At 41.7% G+C, this 18,902-nt stretch overlaps 1 protein-coding gene and 1 long non-coding RNA gene across 2 annotated transcripts in view; both read left to right on the top strand.

Moving 5' to 3' along the window:
- LOC119647676 (cilia- and flagella-associated protein 298) overlaps positions 1–9,067 on the top strand; it is a 300,430-nt gene extending 291,363 nt beyond the window's left edge. The window contains exon 6 of the mRNA XM_038048753.1: positions 5,809–9,067. Within this exon, the coding sequence (XP_037904681.1) occupies positions 5,809–5,922 (114 nt within the window). The 3' untranslated portion in view covers positions 5,923–9,067. The remainder of the gene's footprint in view (positions 1–5,808) is intronic.
- A 433-nt stretch (positions 9,068–9,500) lies between these two features.
- On the top strand, positions 9,501–17,705 carry LOC119649796. The gene is made up of 2 exons (XR_005249189.1): positions 9,501–16,996; positions 17,102–17,705. It is a non-coding gene; the product is annotated as an uncharacterized LOC119649796 (long non-coding RNA).
- Positions 17,706–18,902: the final 1,197 nt, after the last annotated feature.

Raw genomic sequence — 18,902 nt, 5'->3', positions numbered from 1 at the left:
CAACCCCTCCTTAATGTGTAACTTATCCACTGCCACATCCCTCTTCCGATCATCGTGGGTACGAGTACCAGGGCTGTATGCCAACCAAGTTCTTCATTTGAGGTAGTATCAGGCCAGCGTACTCCGATAATACGACGCAGACAGGTGTTGACGAAGTCTTGGAGTTTTGCGTATCAGTGAAGTTCACTTTTCATAAGGCACAGAACAATCTCAACTTGATCTTGGTTTTGAGATTGCATTTCCAGATTTCAGACAAGGCAGCGAATCTAGCGCGGTTAGTGCGTCGGGCAACGCTTCCTAGATATACAAATTGATCGATACCTTCGATGCTCTGCCCATTATTGCAGCTGGGAAAGAGCAAAAACCCGTCAGAATGAGAACCATGGGTTTGTCATGGGGCTTCAATCCAAACCTACTTGCCTCTCTTTCCAAATCCGGAGCCATTTGACCAACGTCCATGACCTGGTGAGAGAATTCATCAGCGTAGTCGAGGTCTTGAACTCTTGAATTGAACTCTTCCATGTCTTCCGGACAACGTAGCAGGAAGAACGCCATCAATAACAAGAAGAAATAATATCGACGACAGAATGAAAACCCGGCGGACTCCGCTTTCGACCTCGACATCGTCCCAAATTTTACCTCGGTGCAGCACGTGACATTTTTCGCCATCATATGTCGCTCGGATCATAGTTAGGAGTCTTAACGATTATCCCCCTCTTCAACTCTCTAGGAAAGGTCTTGTATTCCCGAAATTTCCGTACGAGTAAGAGCAGCAGAACTACAGGTACCCTGTTAAACAACCCTGCCGGGAGAATGTCAAGCCCAGCGGCTTTACTCCGTTTGAATCCATTGATGGCAGAATTCGTTTTTCATCTGCTTGTTCACACAAGTTATTTAATTTTATCCACAATATGAGGAACTTTACCGGATCTGATATGGTTGAGAACCGTGGAAAAGTGTTCTTTTCGTCAGCGTGGATGAGAAGTCGACCGTTTACGTCCTTCAAGGATCATCGAAAGGTTTGCGGCCACATGCAAGCTCTTTTCGTGATGCGGTATACACTTCTGAAATCATTGCCTTTTGCGACATCTTCCGCTTTTCTGACCAGCACAGTAGCAAATTCTCTCTTGTCACGGCGTACACTACGATGAACTTTTAACGATTTCGCTCGGTATCGGAGCTCGAACGCGCCATGTACGCCATCAGTCGCAGGGGTCAAAAGAGCTTGCAACCCCTTTCGTTCTCAGTATATCTGTCCTCTAATCAGCAGGATCCTCCTCCCACTGTCGAATGACAGCTGGATCATACAAGGGCGCAGTTCTCCAACCCTGCGAGAAGTCCCAAACACAACACGCGCAGGTGTCTTGTTACGAGATCCAGGTGTTCGATCTGATTGCTCGTACGGTGTCAATCAATTGAAACTCAACTTACCTTATGGCAAGCTCGCTCTATTCTCGAACAGTATAACACCAATAACAAGGCGGTTGAAGCTGCATAAATCGACGAACCTAGCGCCATTATCGTTACGATTGCCAACACCATGTTTGCCCATCACAAGTCCTAACAAGGTGCTGTCGGAGCCCACCTTGACATTCAGATCACCCATAACGATCACAATGTCACCTTCATGAAGTTTCCTCTGAACTGTGTGTAATTGCTGGTAGAAAACATCCTTCTACACTGTATCGGAAGTCTCCGTTGATGCATAGAGTTGTTCAATTATGATGCTTCTTAACTTAGATCGAAACCTTGCTACAAGTCTGTCAAAAACCGGCTCCCAGGTCAAGAGAAAGCGCCTTGCGGTCGCTGCAAAAACATTCCGACACCTGATTCGTATCTCCTGCCACTAAGTTTTCCAGAATACAAAGGCACATTGCCACAAGAGGCAGAGGAGTACTCTCCAGAGTTCCACTAGCTTACTTAGGCCTATAATGTCCACCTTATATTTCCGCTCAAATTGGACAAAGCGGGCATTTTGAGGACCCTCGCTACTGTTGTCGAAGAGCAGCGTGCGAATATTCCAGATACCAATCTTAGTCCGTTTTTGATAACCAAATATTGTAGCTGTAAGGTCAGTCCCTATCCGAGGCGTTGTTGACGTTTCGGTAGCAATAGAGCTTTAAAATTAGGAAATTGCTGACCAATAAATTTCTATCCCTTTTAGTCACCTCTTACGACAAGCAAGGAAGACTGAGTATATTCTTAAGCCCCAACTCACAGGACAGGGAAAGAAATCCCACTCGCTGAATTTTTTATAAAAGTGAGGCATTGAGAATGTATGGAGGAGGGGAGTATGTTGGGAGTAAAAGCTAGGATGGGAGGGTTTGTCAAATTGGAACTGGGAGAAGTTATCAGTGTGGAAGACAGCTCTACCTTGGCGATCAAAAAGGCGGTTTTGAAGTTGGAATGGTAGGAAAGTTGTCCACGTATTGGAGTCCACGGGTGAGGATGGTGTTGATTTAGGAAGTAGGCGGACAAGGAGATGAGGATGCCAGAAAGGACTGATCATTTTCCAGTGCTTGGTTCCTCTCCTTTGATCACCACACAGTCGTCCATGAAGCCTCTGGACCATTAAGGATCCAAAGATTGGATAAGCTTGTCTTTATCCGTCAGATTTCCGATCACTGTATAGGAGAAGCGCACGAACCAAGGACATCGCTAAGTAAAATGGTTTCACGCATTCTATCACGTGGAACCTAATTCACGTTGAAGAATCAGAACAGACGATGCATCCCCCTGCTCTTCTTTACCTGCCAGGAGATGTTCGACGATTAATTCCGACAACCTGGCCTCAACGGTGGTTCACACCGCGGCGTTAGTTTGCTGCTAGCCCAATTGCCAGCCTCTAGCACTACCCGTAAGTAACTGTTGGTCACGTCGCCAGGGAGTTTCGCACTGCGTTCCTGATAGGCCGATCGTTGCTGTTTCATTGTTTGTAGAGGTTGCTTTGCGTCCTAGCCCTTGCTCCTTTTATTAAGTGTTCGACCTCTTACTGAGATCGATTACACTTGAAGGTAGTAAGTTTCACATTCAGCTGATTTTGCTGGCTTTTGTTCTTGTTTTCTATTATAATCGCATAGTATTTAGCGAAGTCCTGAAGCAGTACCGGCCTCATTATCCTTAATAATCTTGCTCTGAATGTGGATAGCTTTCTGGTTCTGGCCCTTTAATAGAATTCCAGCGTACCTCCGCTTCTTCCCCCGACATTCTTTTCAGTGGCCGACATTCTTTTCGGTCTCTGTTCCTTGGGGAATCCTCGAAGTCGACAGTTTCGGGGTAGAATTACTGCGGTTGGTACTCACTACGTCCAATTGGACAACGGCTCTAAGCCGCTAGTCCATTTACCGCATTGCTCTAGGAGGTTTCTGCTGATGGCTCCAGTATAACGATGCTACGGCTTGCACTGGCCGCACTGCCCTCAACGGGTACTGTCTCTTCTTCTGAAAGTACGTTTTTGGATATTGAAGGAGCATTCGATAACACATCACACACAGAGATACAAGATTCCCTTATCCACAAGGCAGTGAGAAACACCCTAGCTTGCTGAGTGGGCAGAATGTACGAGAGTAGGCAAATAAAAGTACCGACAAGTCAAGATTATCCAAAGGGTGGGGCACTATTATCGCTTATGTGGAATAAGGTAGTGGATGAACTCCCGGAGCACCTAACAAATACTGGGATACAGGTCCAGGGTTACACTGACGACATTATTTTGATCTGTAGGAGCAAATATGAGGATACCCTATGTGATCAAATCCAATCTATCTATCTATCTATCTATCGCTCATAGATTTCGTCATTGTGTAGGCTACGGAATCGTCCATCCTCATGTAGGGGGCCAAAAATTCTTCGGAGGATTCTTCTCTCGAACGCGGCCAAGAGTTCGCAATTTTTCTTGCTAAGAACCCAAGTTTCCGAGGAATACAGGCGCCGCCTGCTCGATCTGGATGAAGGCAGTTTGTACGTTTGGGAATTACGCTAGACCAAAAATTACTCTGGATGACTCATTTCGGAAACACTTTTCGGAAAGTTACGAAAGCTCTGTTGACTTGCAGGTCCATAGCAGAAAAATAAGGTTGGCTCCCCGAAGATACAACTTCGGATGTGCAGAACAATACTAAAACCAATGATTACCAATGGGCCGACAAAAAGAATTAAACTCAGCACAACAGCCAGAGAGTTACACAAACTGTAAAGACTGGCTTGGGTGTGTATCATAGGAGCATTGAGGACATGACGAATGGCATCCCTTGAGGACCTTCTGCGATTAACCCCTCTCCATCTGAGACGAGGTTTCGATCAGGAGTTTGAAACACGTTGGAGTAACAGGACAAACTAGAAGAGAGTAGCTTTGATATAAGACTTAAACCAGTGCCCTCACAGCAGAGAGAGTGGGCACCGGGGTCGTTGGTTCAAGAAAAATTTATCTGGAGCCAATGGGTAACCACACTAGCATATTCCAGTCGGAAATATACGTCATAGACAGATGTGCCGCCTTTAACCTCTAAACTAACTACAGGCTGCAGGACATTGCTATTCTGACGGACAGCCAAGCAGCGATCAAGGCACTTACGTCCAACCAGGTGAACTCTAAACTGGTATGAGAGTGCCATGAGAAACTGAATACGCTCGGTTCACAAAGTAAGGTAGAAGTACTTTGGGTTTCAGGTCATATTGGGTTGAAAAGCAATGAGGCAGCGGAAGAACTGACCAGGGAGGGAGTGGAGAAGCATCTACATGTGCAAGAACCCTTCTGTCGAATCGCAAACGGGTTCATGGCTATGACATTAAAAAATCAAGAGGAACGATTGAAGGAATTATACTGAAGAGCAGCAACCAACCAGGAATAGGGCATTCCAGGGCGCTTGTGGGGAGACACGAACGCAAGTATATAAAGAACTGTCTAAACCTTACCAAGAAGAACCTCCGGATTACAATGGGAATACTCACTGGCCACTGCTGACTAAACTATCACCTGGGAAAGCTAGGGATATCTACGGACACTGCCTGCAGGTTCTGTGTAAAGTGTGACGGGACCTCCATACACTTTCTGGGACAGGGTCGGGCGCTTGTGGAAAGTAAGTACACTATAACCAATGAAACAAGCACAATAATTTTTAAGGACACAGTGCAACTTCCCAAACAATAATAATACTTCTTGTTCAACGAGTAATCCGGGGAAAAAGTCCGCCCTGGCTGGTCCGGAAAGGTAAGGGATAAGGGTAAGGGACTTACTTGTAACTGATAGTGGCCAATGTATTCAGAACCCAAATACTGGAGAGCAAGCTCACTTTTACCGACTCAGTGTTTGATCTATGTTAACACATCTTCGCTTAGGCTCCTATTAGCAGCAAGTTAAAGAAGGACAATCGTCCTTGCCCTCAAAACATGACCAGCTGACTATCTAATCCTCCTCAATTATATGAACCTATTCTCAACCCATTCTACATACTCTTGACTCGTCTTAGGACGGTTTCCAGTGACTACCACCGTGAGGTCGTGTGAGGGGTCGCTAATTATTCAACCTTCAACTGAAGCATATTCAGACCAAGCTGTCACGTCAAAGGCACTTCTAACGAATTTTTGGAAAATAGGGAAATCTAACTCGATCAAATTTCATGGTTCCTTTCAACTATTCAATTATGTTAGAAGACATTTGCCTGTAAAATAGTATGTCAAATAAAAAATATCCAACATAATTTTCCTTATGAAGATCCCATCAAACAATGTATAATTTTTGATATTTCTAAATGAGCAATTTAGTTACCAACTCCATTAATCATAATATGTACTTATCTTTCTTTTCAGAAACTTGAGCAAGACGATGACGACCAGTATCTCAACTCCCCCTGGGCCGACAGCAGCAGTTTAAAACGTCAAGTTCACGGTGTAGAAAATGTGAAATTTCGCTTAGGAATGTAAAAAAACTGTATAAGGATCGCTACTCCTGAAAATATTTCCAAAGAAAATATAATGGACAATGAAAAAAATTATATATATATTTTGCACAATTTTTAGCGTAGTATCAAACGATAATATCTAAAAGAACAATAAACACAACATTCTCATACTCTCATCCTTCCCAGTCATGTCCGACGTCAACAAATCATTGCAAATTAATTAAATTTTGATTTATTACAATTCACGCAATTAGTATACATTCTCTTTATGCAGATATTGATGGTTTATTTATAGGAAAACATGAGAATCAAACAAGCTCTGTTCACTATCCGTAAAAACGGTTCAAGACGAAAAAATAAGACACAAAAACTCAATTAGATGCAAACTATATTCGTATTGTTTGTGCATAAAAAACACGAAAAGCAATTTAAAGAAATATCATTATTTAATACTCAGCAGATATTCTGTTTATAAATTAATCTTTTGTACTTATTTATATATCCCATAGATAATTGCTTGAAGATGGAAACAATAAGAAATGAATTTTATGAACACTAATTTATGGATTAGTTGAAAATTGTGTGTTAAAAATGTAATGGGAATGTTACATTTGAACAAAATAAAAATAAAATTGAATAATAAAAAAATAATAAAGTCTTTATATAGATGAATAAAAATTCTATTCTAAATAGAAGTAACTACTATCTGTGATGATATGCAATTTTTAATAAAATGGCGTGAAAATTAATTTTTACGGTCTCTGGTTGAATTGTCTGCTTTAATAAATTCTAAGTTTTCACTCAAAAAAATTTCTCATAATATTCAATTTGAAAATTTATATTATTAGGAAAATGAAAATATGCTCCGCATTTCTTAGGATTTCTTAGCAAAAAAGCAAATGTTTTCCATGTCGATGTTGTAAAGACATACCTCATTCATAAAATAATTTTAAGCGAGACGGAAAATGAGGAAGCATTTTAGGATTTTTTAATGTCGAAAGGAAATTATGAGCATGTTATTATATATTTAATACCACCGCAAATGCTTTGTCTTGAATGAACTCTGTTCTCAGAAGCTAACTTTATAATACTACAATGTTATGTACGTAAAATTTAATAAAAAAAAATTGTCCAGCTCATTGAAAAAATCCGTATTAAACCCCTTGATAGATACAGTGTTAATTGTATCTTAAACAAATTACTATAACTGCTGGAATGTTTGTTTTTTGGATAAGGTTTCACGCTGAGACGAGTGGGGGCGAAGGACTTGAAAAAGAAAATATTTTTCAAAACTAATTCAAGATGGGTCTAACATGGTTTCCAAGTAGTGACAATATTTGATAGCCTCAATTCCCATCCTAGCTTTTTGGACATGTTTAGCAGCAAGTACTCGTGCGTTAAAACTTATTTTCATATATGTATCTACTGCTGATTATGGTTGTATAGTATCAGTACAAATAAACACTAACCTTTTCATAAGGTTTCAGAAGCTAATATCTCTCTGGTTGCAAGGTAGACAGAGGGCTAATTGTTGACCTAAATCTTCTTCTTCAGCTTTTTCCCATTCAGAAACGAGGTCAACTCATCTTGATCGCTTGCACCATTTTGTTCTGCCAAAGACCTGATCCCGATTCATTCGCAAGGCTTTCAGACCACCATCCAGCATTTCAAGTTTTGGTCGACCATTTGGTCTTTTCCAATCGGCTTCAATGTTCACACCAATCTTGGCAAGTGAATTCTCGTTAGTGCGAATTATCTGACCATATCACAGAAGACGCCTCACTATTTTTCCACGATTGATGCAACCCAATATCGAACGCGAATATCCTCATTTCAGACGTGATCATGGTCCAACGTTAAATCTTCATCTCCATTACTGCGAGACACAGTTCATTAACTTTTATAGTCAGCCAATACTCAGAACCATAGAGGGCGACAGGGCAGACGAGGCTGCGGTGCATTTTCAACGTGTGACGTTCGTCGGTACCTAAATAAGGATTAGGAACAATCTTTTGTTTTTATTTGTTTATTTGAGGAGAGATCCTCAGTCCGCATCCATTCAATGATGGATTGGACCAATTGAAGCGCACCTGCTTTTGATTTTTTTTGTTCATGGACAAGTATTTTGGCAAAACACTCATTTTTCTAAAAAGTGGCAGACAGTACCTCTACCCTGGGAAGGGCGTGATTGAAAGTAGTCAACAACTGACGTTTGTCCCTATTTATCTACTCACAAACACAATATTAGTGCGAAATATTTCGCTATTTTTATAAAAAATTGTGTCATGTCAAAATAGAGACCCTTTAAAGGTAAACAATTGAAGAGAGTTGCTTTCCAATTAGTTCAATCCGCCCCTAACCAATCTTAGGCCAACCCCAGGATTTATCCCCCCCTCCACTCATGTTGTTTTAGGTAGAGTGGATCCAGAATTAATCCATAATTAATCTTCATTAACACCTCCCTTCTGTTTCCCAACCTCAAATGTATAATGTTCAGTGAAAAGTTAGTTGATGTCTCGAGTAAAGTATATTTCACAATAAATTTGAAAAGCCAAAAATATACTTTGCCTTGGTTTTTGCTGGGAAGTGACTCTCCAGGGGATTTTTCAATCTTCATACTTTCAGCTATCATATTTTATGACTTTTATCCATTTCACAAATGTGACTTCTCCTTGGTGTCGCTCACCTAGACGATGTCTCCTATACGTTCAATCTAAAATCGCTGCAACTCTGCCTGCTTTAGGTACTGACCAGGACGTGCTTCCTCTGTCTGATGTCAGTTGGTTGATCCCAGATGACGACTTACTACTACTACTACTTTCTGGTCCCACATTCGCAACTCCCGCTGTCCTAGCCAGTTATCCCCTTCGTCCATTAAATTCTCTGGCTTCTCAGCGAACTCCCACGAACTATTTTGTGATTTACTCTGCCGCTACTTTTCGTCAGTCTATGTTCCCCTCCTTCCCCGAGTGCCTCCCAATAATGAATGTAGCCTGCCCCGCATCGTCTACGATTCCCTTTCTTACCTCTATCCTTATCGAGTACCTCACTAGCAAACTTGATGCCAATGTCGGACCTGGCTACGGTGGTCTCCCAAACCTCTTTTTGCTCAAAACTGATAAGTCCATCTCTCTTCCCCCATCTCTTATTTTCAACAAAAGCCTCAAAGAGAATCATTTTCCCGGCTTGTGGAAAGAGGCTCTCATCATCCCTATACACAAAAGTGGCGATCGTACGCTTGCCGAGAATTAAGGTCCCATTTCCCTGCTCTCCTCCTGTTCCGAAATCCAGGAAAGATATGTCAGCGACTGGTTGCCCGCCCACTTTGGCCACCACATAGTGAAAGAACTAGACGCCTTCATTAAGCGTTGATCGACTGTCTTCAACCTGCTTGACTTTACCAACTTTGTCGCCAAATGTCTAAATTCACGGCAAGAAGTGCATACCATTTACACTGACTTCGCTAAAGCCTTCGACACTGTAAATTACAAGATACTTCTATCCAAACTCTCGTCTCTAAACGTTCCCAAACCACTTGTTTTATGGCTTGCCTCTTACCTTTCCAGCCGATCCTGCCGTGTCTCTTTTGACGGCTGTACTTCCCGCTCCTTCTGCCCCTCCTCTGGCGTCCCACAGAGATCTATTCTGGGTCCTTTGTTATTTTTATTTTTTATTAACGACCTCCCCCCCCCCGTCTTACTGGCGCTGTTGCTGTTTTGAGGAATACCCTCGAGTACTACTCCGTGATCTGGTCACCCACCCGTCACTGTGATCGTTTTGCCCTTGAAAATGTGCACCGTGAATTCACCCGTTACCTTTTCTTTAAGAAACGCTTCGATCGTATGGCCTACCCCTGCCACCTTCGCTTTCTGAACCCCCCTTTCAACAACAGCGTAGATCCTATCTGGATCTATGCACATTTTTTAAACTTTCCTCGGATTTGATAGACTGCTCAGCCGCTGACGACATCACCTGCCGTCCTGCATCTTATAACACACGTAGCGCAGACATTTTCAACGTGCCCATCACATAGCTTGTGGTCTACTTTCATTTCCCGATTCCTAGGCTTTGCCGAAATTACAACGCACAACAGCTTGGTCCTTTAAACTTCTCTACTTTAAGTAGTTTTTAGCATAGGATAAGATCGTTGCTTTCTCCTCCTCCTGAGAACAGTAAGTAACTGGAGGTTACTCTGTTTGTTGTCCGTTAATTAAATAAATAATTTTTTGTTGAAGATGCTGGGAGTCCTGAGCCCGCACCGCACCATTTGGGAAGCAACTAACTTCCTCTTTTGTAGTTCATGGACTCCTCTTTTTTGGGTTAAACACCCAAGTTTTCAAAAAAGAACGAAAAAGTTGACTGACGGTTTCGTCCAGGGGAGGGAGATACTTTGCGCAAATGATCAGCCTATTGAGCTCTACATCCTCCCGTAGATATATTCACTATCCCATCAAATTAATCGCTGTCACAGCGACTTCTTCCCCCAAGTGAAGAACAGCACGTCCACTACCCTTATGCGCCATTATTGCCGGTCCGTCAATATATGCCTTATTTCTCTAGATCATTCCCGGAAGTTTACATAGCCCTACCATTGTTATGCGCCTCGAGGACCCATTCGTAGATCACTTTGGATTACTGCAATAAACTGGTATAACCTAAAACGCAGTTTTCATCCTTTTTAAACTGTAACCTGTCCAATGCCACTTCTGCCATTTAATCAACATGCTTGCGTGAGGATCTGGTCTTTTAAACGAAACCTTGCCAAGGTTTATTAAAATTTCTTCCGCAGACGTGAACGATCGTGAAGTGATCTTAATGTCATCCTCGTAAGGCTCAGCGCTAACAGCGTACCTTTAATATCTACCGGCAGCTGCCGTATTGAGCGAAGAGAGAGATTGAGTGAAAATTAGGGTCAATTCCACAAATATTTGATAGATGTCAATATCAAATTATTAGGACTTCCCCAACGCTTGTTCGACCGTAAAAAGTTGGTCGGTCAAATCGAGACCTTCTTCAGTAATCGCCAATAGTTTCGTCGGCATTTTGACTGATTTTAAGTTCCAATATTTGTTAAGACCTCTTGCGGGATTCGCTGGTAATCCCTCATAGCCCTTTCCATTCCTGCTAGGTTCACCCAATACAATTCCTTCGGTTTTTCCTCCGTTTGGAATATGCCTTTGAACCAAAAAATGAAAAACATTTTTGAAGAATTCGAAATTCAAACCGAAGCCTGGCAAGTTTAGTGACATTCCACATGCTGCCTTGACCGGAGGACATGGCGGAGTTCAATGGACCATTCCTCAAATATCTCGACCAGGCTAATGACATCTGTTTGCTCTCTCACCGATTCATGAACCTTAGCCAAATGGCTGTGGATTTGGAAAGTGAGGTAAGCCGGGCCGAACTGAAGATAAACACCAACAAAATCAAGGTTCCCAGTCTGACTGGTCATCTCACTCTTTCTATCTGCATCAGCGGGCAGAACACCGAGGATGTTAATCAATTTGTCTGTCTTAGTAGCGTCGGTTATGCCAACGATTTCATAGAGTTTCATGTCATTCGACACATTGACAGCGGATGAATCCGCCTTTGCTTTTTGACTAAAATTTGAAAAAGCAGATACCTCAATAGCAACATCAATGTTCCACGCCTCTTGCTTTTATATGCGAGTAGCACATGGAAAGCGACCATCACTGTAACTCAAACGCTCCAAGCCTTCGTGAACGCCTATCTCCGCTATGGCATCGGTGTACACCATCCTGAAAAAATCTCGAAAGATGAGGTTTGTTGGTTAGAGAGCGAAAATGGCAATGGATAGGTTTCACTTCAAGGAAGAGTGGCCATTGCATCGCTGACTACGCCACGCAATAAAAGCCGTTCTCCCAGAGTGGCCATTGAATAGGTCGTCCTGGAATCACATCGAAGTATACGAGGAATGTAGAATTCTTTGGTCGGCCTGGGGAGAGACAGAGGGTGTTTCCTCGAACGAGGAGTATTCAATCTTTCTTGTGGTGTTCATATTACTCTAAATAAACCTCCGCTTTCTGAGTGCAATCCATCTTCGTACTTTTGGATTTTTTGTTCTTGTTTAAAACCACTATTACTTCGCCGGGTGGGTTTGTCTCGAGGCCCTCGTGCTGTTTTCTTCAGCTCCTTCCCAGCAGTTCAGATTTCCCTTTCAATCGCGGACTTTGCATGCTCTGGATTCTCCAGTATGACACCGCATCTGAACAACTGCCTGTAACAACCACCGTGTACCGTAAGGAACTGGATAATATGGCAGTTCGTCTCTCCTGGCCAAGCAACATTCTTGCATGTGCCCCCTCCGTATGTTTTGGAAGATTCAGCGCACTCATTTCGTCTAGGATCATGTCCGCCACCACCAATACCACCGAATTTGATACGGAGGAATCGAGTACAATGGACCACTATAATCTAGGTAGACAGGCTTTTCTTCCCTTCCTCTCCGTCCTGTACCAAAAAGTCCTCTTTGAAAGGTAACTCTCCACCAAACTCGCCAAATATCCAGACACATCTATGTTAGTCAAAACGGTTTTAATTCAGTTCCAATTTTTGACATCCAACGAATTCCGCATGTCTCTTTCCAGATTTACCATGGCGCATATTACATTCACTGTAATGTGGGTGTACCAATATCCGCACCGACGTTCCGATAGACCAGGTGTTGGCAAATAACTCGGGCGTAGTCTTTACTACTGACTTTAAAACTTCGTTAGGGATGTCATCCAAACTTGGCACCTGATCACCGCCGACTCTACGGCACTTTTCTCAGCAGTTCCTTCTCGATAACAAGAGGTCAGTTGAACTTGCATTTGTCCCGCTGTTTTGGTGATGAAAAACAGAGTTGGAGCAATTTCTTTGAAAATCGCAGGCAGTTTACTAGGGGTTATTATTGCAGCCTTTGTATTACTACCCTATAAGCCCCACCCGAAGATTTCATGTCGGTATCTTCGCAGAACTCTTTAAAGTAGTTTGTTTTACTTTTTTGGATCGTGTCTTTTGAGCTACTCGCAGTTACCAATGTATCATCCGTTAACCACCGCTACCTAGTTTTTCTCTGAGCCTCTGGTAGAGCTTCCTTGCCCAAAAACATGCATCTCGCAAAGTGGCCATTTCAGTGTTCTACCATTACCTCCAGTTTCCCCTACTATGTAGCAGTCTCTTTCTGGGCATAGTGACAATACTATAGGTGACCTGAGTGCCTTTTTCTTTGACCGTACCAACCAGAGTTATGTCGGGTTCGATCACCGCAGAAAATGTATCCCCCCAGATGCCTGCACTGCCCATCGGAGCAAACCACCCAAAATTCTGGGGGAGTTCATTTTGGAGCTCAATTCACCCTCGATGTCTATGCAAATAGCTTGGTGGCCACTGTAAGTATGGTCCCACTAACATGACAAGCAGCTCTTCTGGCCAAAGTGACGCTGACATACATGATCTATCTAAATTAGGGGGATTCATTCAGAATTTATTAATGAGAATATTACAAATGATTCCGTATCTACACACTCTTGCCAACGAGTTTTCCAGTTTTTGTAAGCCTCCAGGAACGCCTGGACCGGACCGCCTGGACCCCTGTTCACAGCCTGTTAAACCGTCTCTACCGAGACGTGATGCTTCCCCTTGAGCGTTGATTTTATTCCCGGGAATTAGAAAAAGTCTAGCGGGGCCAGGTTGGGCTATAGCGGACCTGAGACAGCGTTACCACCTTGCGCTGGGCTAGATATTTCACTACGCGGAACGCATTTTCAGAGCACAGTCGCTCTTGTCGGGGATAGCTGGGTGGACAGGAAGAAAGCGTTTTTCAGCCTTGTGAGGACTTCTACGTAAAAACTGCATTAGCTGTTTGTGGAGGTGGTACGAACTCATAGTGGATGACTCCATGTCGATCAAAAACTCAAATGAATTTGGGCGTCTACTTAGATTTGCTCATTCGTGTTTTAAGGTAGCATGGGAAGAAAGAGTGTGCCATTCTGAACTCTACCGCTTACTCTCCGCATCGTACTCAAACATCCACGTCTCGTCACCGGCCAATACATTGTTCAAAAACTTGGAGTTCTCATTCACATGATGAAAAAGATCCTGCCAGATCGCTTTTCGATTTTCCTTTTGCTCCTCTAACGAAATTCACGGCATCAACTTCAAGTACACTTCCCCCTGGCTAAGATTTCTGTCACAGTCACAAAAATTTGGTTTGAGTCGAGCTACAGTCATAAGCAATCATTCGGTTGACGATGCTGGAAATGCTGGGAGTCTCGAATCTGCATCCACTTGATGACTGACCGGACCACTTGGAAAACAACTTACTTCCTCTCTTGTGGTCCACGGACTCCTCTTTTTGAGTTAAACACCTAAGTCAAAAAGAAAAAATCTTGACTGATGGTTTCGGCCAGGCCAGAGGCAACTCATCAGACGCTGCCTCACCTCTGTCCTGAGAGTAGTGCGACCGAAAGTGGCGACAGGTGGTAATCGCTCCGTTTATATAAAATCGCAATGAATCATTCTGATAACCATCCTAGAATCACTGCTCAGTAAATTTTCCACTTGCGACACATTTTCGCCGGTCTTGATGGTCGAAGGGCGTTTAGAGCAATTATCGGCTTCGACTCTTCCTCTGCCCTCTCGAAGCAGCTGGTATTACTCAAAAACACACGATATACCCATGGTAGTATTACCGTAGGCCTTTCTTAAGCACTTTACCGAGCATAACACAAAAATTGATCGCATATTGCTATCCCAGGAAATCATCCATGATTCTCCATGACGAAACATTTCCACAATACAAGCGGTCTTTTCAACGGCCCTGAGCTGCCTGTCATTTTTTTCTCACTCCACCGATCCTGCACGCATAGACCACCTCTCATCTACCCATTCGCCCGGGAAAAAACAGTACTATTACTTCCAGAACAGCCCCACGATATACCCCGGGATCCTTCCATTGAAGTGCCAACATTCATAAGCGCCACGGTCATTCCACCTGTTAAGATTTCTAGCTACGATATGTGGCCTACGTTCTATCATGTCAAAACCTAGAGCACTCAGTATTTGTTCATACTACTTCGGTGTGATTTCTTTCAGTTTTGCTCTACTGAATCCCTGTTCTGGGTGCTCTGTTATTTACTGAAAGGTCTGTTCTCCTGGAGTTCGCACCGCTGTTTGATCCGTTCATAATTTCGATATGACATGCTAATTATAGTCACGTCAATATCCTTCTTGCGGATAGTTTTGGAGAACAATCCCTGCTTCGCCTGGAAGTTATGGGTTTTTCCAACCTCTGGTACTCATTGAACTCGGCCTCCCCGGATTTGCTATTTTATTTTGAGAACCCGAAAACTCGTTCTTTTTATAATGGAAATCCTCAAATATTAAGAAAGAGAACGTTGTTCCGTTTTTGTCTAAAAGATTTTCTATTGTGTGCAGGTGCCGTATTTCGGGAGCCAGTTGTTTCCTTTTTCAGTCCGAATGTAACCGTTTCTTTGTTCAGCACATCACGTTCGTACCGGGAAAAGAAATAGATGGTTCCCGAAACACAGTATTTACAACAATAAAAAAATTGTGTGAAAAACAATCTTCTTGGGACGATGCTAATGTTCCTTTTTGAAATAACATATTCGGTGTAAGCAACGGTGATCAGGTCGAAGGTGAGACAGCGACTGAAGAGTAGCCTCTGCCCTGACGACACAACCGTCAGTAACTTTTGAAAACGCGGGTATTTGAAAGAGTGGTCCTTGTATTAGAGGGGAACACCATGTTTCTTTTCAAAATCAGTGTAATCCACCATCAAATTGATTAGGAACTCAGAAGAACTCTATCCTCAAATAAAAAAGCATTTTTAACCAAAATTCTTTTAAGCAAAAACGGAAAAACCATATTTCTTCTCCAAACCTAAAACAGTGACTAATAAAAAAGTTACTTTAGACTTCAATTATAAATAAATCTCTACTGCATTTCGTTCTTCTCCAAAAAGTAGCAATTGTTTTTGCTTCAGCACCTATACAACGTGAGGCGTATTTACTTTATTCCAAAAAATAGTCATTCCAGCCGCCTTAAGCTATCAAATTTCATCCTCAAAACCACCTTTCTAAAAGAAGAGATAGACAGCTAACTATCGAAACTGATATCAAAGATAAAATATTATAAAAGTTGATTATTTGAAATAACGAGTTGTTTTAATAGCACTTTAAAAATTTTACCAAAAATATTATATTTAGAGAAAAACAAATGAAAGCTTCAAATCTATCGAAATGTTTATTACTACTTTACATGTTCTACTATATACCAACTCAAAAATGCTACTCCAAAATACAAAAAAAAAAGATAAACTCAGAATCACACAATCATCAAATACATATTTTCGGAAAGTATAAATAAATATTCATATTGCGAAATGTAAAAAGAAAATGGAGAATTAGAACGATTATAATAGCGTAGAAAGTTAGCAACAAATTCTTGAAAATGTATTTATACAGTATTCCATTAACATTCACATATACTACGGAATTGTTGAAGTCAACGTTTCGGTTTCCCATAACTATATAATTTATGAATTTTATACAAAACCATAAGCTAATCACTGATCGGAACATCATAGCAAAAAAAGTATTGTTAATTGTTATGAAAGCACAAATATTCATTCGGTATAATTCGTTCAACGAAAAATTTAGAGGAATCAAACGTTCCGAAAGCAAAGATGTGACAAATTTTACAATAATACTATATGTTGCTACTAAGTGACACCAATACGATCGATCTAGTATGCAGGAATGATTTATGGGATTTATTTATATCAATTGTTCACTCAAACGTACATAGAATAGATAATACCAACTAATTATCATAAACGAAGCAAAAACTTGCTTTTGTCATTAACCAACCATAACAGTTGGATTACAATAACAAATTGCGAAAAATAATACAAAGCCTTTGTACTGAAGTTTAAAATAATTAGACGCACACCATCCTTATTTTTCGTACTCATCGAACATATCCCTACGGTCACAAAACGAGTGAATAACACAATAAATTGCTAAAAACACACGAATTTATATCACATTTTCATAATTTGCATCACATATGTAAGTACAATTATTTCACCGGTAGCATTGTATAGGACAGAACTAATTATATTCAAATAATTTTACCAACTAACACGCGTTCATTTCCTGAAAATACTTTTCAAGAAGGATCCTAAAGTACTCATGCACAAGCTCGAAAAAAAGCGAATACTACCAGTGGCTAGAAGAAAACTCAAAACGCGGATATTTTCTTCGGTTCACAATAAATAAGCAGAAATGCAAAGAGAATTATTGACAACTATACAACTACATAGCAAATTAAATTAATAGTATATGTATATACATATATATTTGGGGTTTACAAATGAAATTAATAATGAAATTTACAAAAAAAAATGAGCTCTATTTAAATATTTCTCATGTAAATATTTGATGAAGAAAATATATTAAACATGGAAATTCTTTTACTGTGTTTTGAATGCATTTTTAAACAAAAAAAAAACAAGCCTGAGATATATTAGAGTAAATACAACAAAACAGTTATGGAATAAGAAGTTGATTTAATCCGAAATTTAAAAAAAAAAACAGCTTTTTCATTGCTATACTTGTAAGAAATTACTTATTATTAAGAAACAATAAACCAGATATGAATTTATGGAGAAAAAAACCATTTGATGAACTACATATGAAGATGAACAATACAAAAACAAAATGAATTCAAAGTGAACATTCGTTACAAATAAATGAAAAACATGTTGTGGAAGCTTTAGCTGAGTTGTTTTATTATGGAATTATACGTATGCCATACGACTTTTAAGGCATTGAAATTCGTTTTGAACACTTATCACTCCCTTATCTTGCATAGAACTATAATACATTTGTTTTTAAGGGTTCACTTCCACGTATGCAAGTATCAGCCATATGTTTGTCTAAATTGGAAAAGAACTAAGCAGATTCGCACCCACTAAAAAAGCATCCCCACCTTTCTCCTGCGCTTGCCCCACGGAACCACCATTTAGGCATTACTTTGCGGGGCGGGCTTGCCTTCCGTAGGCCCTCCATGTTTCCAACTCTGCAGTCTTCCACTTCTTTGCTTCCTTCACCAGCTCCTTTCTGTCTTTAGGGTACAGCCTCTCCATTTCTTTGTGCCCTCCTTGCGCGAGCTTCTTTCACGAGCCGGATTTGTATCCGCACAATTGAGCGGCTGACCGAAGTCCAGTTTACCTCCAACCTTAGCATTTCCCGGATTAAATTTTGATGGCTCACACCGACTCCCAGCGCCTCGCTCAGGCTTCTTCTCTCCTCCCGGAATCTCAGGCACTCAAGCAGCACATGCTCCGGGTCCTCTGGGATACCACGACATCTGTAACAGTTCGGGGAATCATCCACACCGATACGATGCAAGTACGTTCGGTAGCAACCACCGTGTTCAGTCAGAAACTGCGTGAGGTAATAGTTCGCCTCCCCGTGTCGTCGGTCAAGCCATTCCCTAATATCAGGAATAAGCTTATAAGTCCATCGACCCTTCGACGACTCGTCCCACCGTCATTGCCAGAATCTATGCGACTCTTCTGTTGCCGTTCGCCGGTGATCTGCTCCGTCCATACAGGCATCACATCTCTCTCGCGAAAAGGTCAATAGGGACCATCCCTGCGATTACGAACACCGCATCATCCGAACTAGTTCGAAATGCGCTGCATACCCTCAGTGCAATCAGGCGATAGGCAGAATTTATCTTCTTCCAGTTCTGTACGTTATCCAAAGCCTCCGCCCACACAGACGACGCTTACAACAACATGGACCGCATGACGCCAGCTATCAGCAGCCTGCTACACTGTTTTGGCCCACCTACGTTCGGCATCATTCTGGCAAGAGCGGTGGTGGCCTTTGCAGCTTTTTCACAGGCGTACGATATATGCCCTTTGAAACTCAGCTTGGCATCGAGAGCCACACCAAGGTGTTTGAT

This window comes from Hermetia illucens, chromosome 2, assembly GCF_905115235.1.
Source record: "Hermetia illucens chromosome 2, iHerIll2.2.curated.20191125, whole genome shotgun sequence".
NCBI lineage: Eukaryota > Metazoa > Arthropoda > Insecta > Diptera > Stratiomyidae > Hermetia > Hermetia illucens.
This window is presented reverse-complemented; position numbering and strand designations above follow the sequence as displayed.